The sequence below is a fragment of the Mastomys coucha genome, unplaced genomic scaffold, assembly GCF_008632895.1.
Source record: "Mastomys coucha isolate ucsf_1 unplaced genomic scaffold, UCSF_Mcou_1 pScaffold21, whole genome shotgun sequence".
Taxonomy (NCBI): Eukaryota; Metazoa; Chordata; class Mammalia; order Rodentia; family Muridae; genus Mastomys; species Mastomys coucha.
The window spans coordinates 26,497,414-26,503,350 of record NW_022196904.1 but is presented as its reverse complement, the minus strand read 5'-3'; the positions used below and the strand labels follow the sequence as shown (position 1 = coordinate 26,503,350).

Genomic DNA, 5,937 nt, shown 5'->3' with positions numbered 1-5,937 from the left:
TTGAGGCCAGCCTGGTCTACAGAGTGAGTTCCAGGACAGCCAGGGCTACACAGAGAAACTGTCTCAAACAAAAACAAATGAACAAACAAATTCAATAAAGATACAAACATAGAATATAATCTGCCCCTGTCAGGCACACAAAAGGAGTTACAAAGTTACCAAAGCCCGACTAAGAACACAGGTTGCTGTAGAGCACTTGCCCCACATGCACAAATTCCTGGGTTCCATCCCTAGCATAATAAAAGGGACAGACAGGGTGTCAGAAGCTATCAGAGACAACAGCAAGATTTGCAGAGGAGGGAAAACACAAAATTCCCCTTGTAAGTAGCCAAGTGAGGTCTCAGGGTCACCTTGCAGACGTCAATTGACATTTGAGTCATGGTGCCTAAAGCCATTGCAAAGAATATGTCATTTCATTCCCATCTCTGGCTCAGTGCCCACTGCTTGAAATTTACCTTGAAGACAATGGAAAAGTCAACTTCTTTGGTTTCCTTCAGGCCGAGAGGAATCAGAGGAATGGTGAACGCTTCCCTATAAAGAACACACTGGGTTCATGAACAGCCCACCCTGTAACTGCCCCTTTGCCCCTGAGGCCTGGGCTCTAAAAGCCCAACTCCCATCCTCTAGGTCAACCCAGCACCCCTTCCTTCTCTTTGAATATGGCTCCCAGCATCTTAACATGCTGGACATGACAGCCTAACTCAACGGAGCCCTACTGTGTTGGTCTAATTGCGTTCTCAGTTGCCCTTTATGGGTTACTACTATACTATTAGGGCTGCCCATGTGCACAAGGCCCCTGTCTTCTGCTCTCTACCTGGGTCTCCCTCTAGACTACAACCACGGTCCACTCCTCACCACAGTACCCTTCCCCACCCCCAACATCTCCCATGATGAGACCCGGAGCTCTCAAGGCTCTTCTTTTAGGGGCATATCATGCCATGTATCTTACTGCACAAACCCCCAGAGGCCACTGAGTCACCCCACAGGTTGACCTGCGAATGCACCCTGGACCTACATTCCTAAGGGTAGGGCCAGAAGGAAGTGCTGGGTTTTGCAAATAGGGATTTAGCTCTTTGACCTGTAACAAGAGACCTCCATGGGCTGCTGAGCCCAACCCCAGAGAGAAGGCCAGGAATGCTGGACAGGCTTGAGTGGACCATGGCTGAAAGCTGAAACTGCCTCTGTGGCATACTGGTGCTAAATGCAGGTGAGACCCAACCCAGGTATGTGGCCTCCCCAGAGCCTGCCGAAAAGACTGGACTCTGGGGGAAGCTGCTAAGTCTTATTTTTCCAGACCCCAGAGTCCTCCTGTGCCCAGTGATTGGCCCAGTGAGAAGAGGAACCACAGATATGGTGAAGACTCAAGACACCAGGGTACCTCCAACCCTAGCCTAGGGTGGTACTAACGTGCCTTCTGGGGCCCGGGCCTTTCTGAGTTTTCTCATTTGTATACTGAGATGATATGCTCTCTGCCCACCTCACAGAAGGGCTCAGATCTAAGGTACTAAGAAAGAGACAATTCATTTGGAAAACACACAAGGAAGGCATCACTTGGAATCCGCATGTCTCTCTACTTTTCCCAGTGACACAGGAAACTAACCGAAGCCACGGTGAGGAGTGGCCACACGGGGCTGAGAGCCCCTACTTTATAGGAAGAACAACCCCCACCCCACCCCCACCTCTTCAACACAGCTAACTGGAGACCAGACTGTGCATACTGGCAGCGCATACTACCCTGCCTGGGATGCTTGAGCCTCTTAGCCCATATAGACAAAACACTGGAATCTAATAGCAGAGCCCGGGCTGAGGGAATTTTGTGGAGGGGGTGGGGGTGGGATTGCTAGGTTTTGTTTGTTCTCACTGGGTTTTTGAAACTGAAGCAGTTTCAAAAGGGAGCCCACAGGTAAGCCAGACAAGCACAGATGTCACTGGCCAAAGATCTAGCAGAGTTCCAGGTGTGCGTGTTTGCATCCTTCTTTGAGAAAGGCCCCAGGTGACATACAGAGGATTAGCATTAGGAAATGCACATTCCAAGGTAACTCAAAAGTCTAGGAAACGATTTCTTGTTTCCACTCAGGTTCACGCACTTCTTGAGAGGGCACCACTTCCTCATGCAGAAAGCATGGAAACCACTCCCTTGAGCCACGCCCCCAGCCCTTCACTGGAGATTCTAGGTAGATGATCTACCACTAAACCACACCCCCAGCCTCTTATTAGGGGATTCTAGACAGATGCCCTACCACTGAGCCACATCCCCAGCTTCTCACTAGGGAATTCCTGGCAGGGGCTCTGTCACCAAGCTACACTGCCTGCCCATTTTAATTTTACTTTGACACAGTATCATGTTATGTAACCCAGGCTGGCCTCAAACTCATGATCCTCCATCTCAGATTATTCAATAGCTGAGACCTTTGCCCCAAGCTATCAGACCCTGTTAGTTATTCCTTCTTTCTTTATTTATTTTTTATTAGATGTTTTCTTTATTTACATTGCAAATTTTATCCCCTCCAGAAAACCTCCCATCCCATCCCCCCTCTCCCTGCTCACTAATCCACCCAGTTATTCCTTCTTAAACATCGGTATTTCTCCACCAGCCCCACCCCCCCAATGGTTCACTTACAGTGAACAGAGGAATCTCTGGGTTTTCCTGAGTGCCTCACCTCAAATACTGCCCCCCCCCCAAAGGAATGGTTCTAAATCTCAGTATTCATTTCTCAAATATTTAGCAGGGTCCATTTCTGAAGAATCCCCACTGCACCATCTTCTATGGGAATTCAGATGGGTCCCCTACTTTTCATGGTATAATATGTACATGAAATCAGTTTATGATTTTTTTGGCACTTAATTCCCATTCCAGTTCTTTCTCTATAAACCTCACAGGCTCACCCCCTTTACCCCAGTTCAGTGTGGCATCCTGGATGCAGACACATTCATGTTCAGAGAGCACCTGGAAGGCACTTGCTCACTCACTCGGTCCCCTGGTACACTCCCACGGAAATGTTGAGCCCCTCCAGCTCCTCCTTCAGCATCTGCAGGTCTGAGTTGACAAAGCTCAGCTCCAGACGAACCTGTTCCCTCACCTTCTGGTTGGTGGCGACCCTGGGGAGAGAGAGGGGGGTTGGGGGAAGAGAGAGGAATCTCAGGGACTACCAGATGAGCTATTTCAGAGACCCTGGGTATTAACACCATCCTGACCACAATAGCCAGCAAATGGACCTAAGATATGGCTGGTAACACCCACAAGCTGCTGGGCAGGAATCCTTAGAGGAATTAGCCTTGAGAAGACCCAAACCCAAACAAAAAAACCCTGCTCTCTATTGCCCACCAAACAGGTCATAAATTATCTCCTAAACACTTGGGAGGCAAAGACAGAAGAGTTTCAGGTCAGACTGGGCTACGGAACCAAACCAAACCAAAGCTTAGACCATGAATAAGATCATGTACAAGGATGGAGAGACGGCTTAGTGGTTAAGAGCGTGCACTACTCTTACGGAGGACCTATGTTGGGTTCCCAGCACTCATGTCAGGTGGCTCACAGCTATCTGTCATGAAGAGCATCAATCTATAAAAGCTGATGCCCAACATAATATTTACTGGTGAAAGACTCATTTCATCGTTTCCCTCTTCTGAACAAAGCCAATAAAGCCATTCTTTTTCTTTTTCTTTTTTCTTTTTGGTTTTTCAAGACAGGGTTTCTCTGTGTAGCCCTGGCTGTCCTGGAACTCACTCTGGAGGCCAGCCTGGCCTCGAATTCAGAAATCCACCTGCCTCTGCCTCCCAAGTGCTGGGATTAAAGGTGTGAGCCACCACTGCCCAGCTAAAAAAGCCATTCTTAAGGTTTTATTTATTTATTTTTCTTCCTTTTTACAGTTCTAGGGATGGGCCTAGGGTTTTATACATGCTGGGAAAATTCTGTATCTCTGAGGTATACTCCCAACCCAAGCTTTTATTGCTTCTTTCCCTCCTCCCTCTCTTCCTCCCTTCTTCCCTCTTTCGCTCTCTCCTGTCTTTCCCTCCCTCCTCCCTCTCTTCCTCCCTTCTTCCCTCTTTCCTGTCTTTCCTTCCTTCCTCAGTATCCCAAGTACTGAGATGACAGGCTGAGCCACCAAGCCAATTAATTAATAACCCCAGTGGGGGAGTAAGGCACGGATCCCTAGCACGGAAAGAAAGAGAGCAGAAGGGACTGGAGGAGGAGGGAGAAAGAAAGGGAGGGGGAAGGAGAGGGAGAGAGAGGGAGGGAGAAAGGAAAGGAGAGAGGAAGAAGGAGGGGGAGGGTGAGAGAAGAGGGAGGGAGAAAGAAAGAGAGGGGGAAGGAGAGGGAGAGAGGAGAGGGAGGGAGAAAGAAAGGGAGGGGGAAGGAAAGGGAGAGAGAGGAGAGGGAGGGAGGAGAGGGAGGGAGAGGGAAGGAAGAGGAAAGGAAGAGGGAGAGAGAGAGGGAGGGAGAGGGAGATGGAGGGAGGGGGAGAGGAAGAGGGAGAGGGAGAGGGAGGGAGGAGAGGGAGGGAGAGGAAGAAGGAGGGAGGGGGAGAGGAAAAAGGAGAGGTAGGTGGATCCTAAAATGTATATAGAACTGTAGAGAACCAAGAAGAGCCAAAATGATTTTGAGAAAGAAAAACAAAGTTGGAGGACATGCACTATCTAACTAAACACACCACTACAGTCAGGCTGATGGTGGTGGCGCACACCTTCAATTCCAGCACTCAGAAAGCAGAAGCAGGTGGACTTGAGTTTGAGGCCAGCTTGGTCTGCAGTTCTAGAATCACCAGGGCTACACAGAGAAACTATGTATCAGGAAAAAAAACAAAACAAACACAAAATAACAACAAAATCCAGGTCACTATAAAGCTAGGACAGTTGGAACAGTTGGCAGAACTGATTAGCCTGAAGCCAGAGACCAGAAAAGAACCAGACAATGCAGAGATGTATCTGTACATTCATGGTCAATTGATTTTGATAAAAATGCTAAGACAGCTGGGGTGGGGGTGGGATAAGCATTTAGTAACCATGCTGAAGCCATCAGACTTCCATTAGGTGCTGGCAGCCAGGAAGGTCTTGGAGGCAGGGGAAGGGTGTTTCCGGGACTCTTTGACCTTTGGGTACAAAGATGACTCAGAAATCAGTCCCAAGGTTTGAGTTGTTCCTTGAACAGGTAAGATGTTTTTCATTGACTAATTGGTGGGAGAAGCTTTCTCAAATATGGTGCACCTAGGCAAGATGGTAGATATTCCCAGCTGTCTCTGGGCCAGGCTGGAGGCTAGACAAATCTAGAACCATCTGGCCCTGGTCAGGGACCACGGATGAGTAGGAGCTTAGATTTGTCAGTTCCTTTGCTCTGTAACCAGACTGCTTCTCTGAATGAAGACAAACAGCTCCTCTATTCCTTCTTAGGGACATGTGTCCTTTCTACAGTAGTGATGCATTGTGCTGTGGCCTGGCAACTGAACCATGTCTGAGAAGCATCAGGCAAAGAGTGTTTTGGCCCTTTCCTGCCCAGAAAAAGCACACCACCACCACGACTCTCCACAACCCGTGTACTGAGGGTAGGAATCAGCTCCCTCAGGTTCTCACAAAGAGCATGCGCATTCTGTAAGAGTTCTGCGGAATGAGAAGATCCCACAGTTATGCTCTTGGATAAGTCCAGTCACAAGCATAAACAGGGACAGGCAGGCCACAACTAAGTACTTCCTATAGCTACTGAACACACGCCGCATGTTTTCCTGTACCTTGGAGCCTCTGGGGTCCTTCTTTTCTTTTCTTTGAGACATGGCCTCACATATCACAGCCCAGCCTTACACACTTGCCTTGTCTACTTGGCAAAGTTTCCACCTGACAATGGCTCCTCTACCTCAAGTTCAAAAGGATCACTTTATGTGGGGAGCCACAGCTGCCACCCTATATATATATTGAACACCTGGTCTCCAGCCAGAGCAGAGAGCA

General features: G+C 48.7%; 1 protein-coding gene across 1 annotated transcript in view; it reads right to left on the bottom strand.

Moving 5' to 3' along the window:
* The window catches only part of Rhpn2 (rhophilin Rho GTPase binding protein 2), a 62,117-nt gene that overhangs the window by 29,686 nt on the left and 26,494 nt on the right, over positions 1 to 5,937 (bottom strand). The window contains exons 4-5 of the mRNA XM_031386197.1: positions 2,971 to 3,099; positions 456 to 531 (exon numbers count right to left, since the gene is read on the bottom strand). Of these exons, the coding sequence (XP_031242057.1) occupies positions 456 to 531; positions 2,971 to 3,099 (205 nt within the window). The remainder of the gene's footprint in view (positions 1 to 455; positions 532 to 2,970; positions 3,100 to 5,937) is intronic.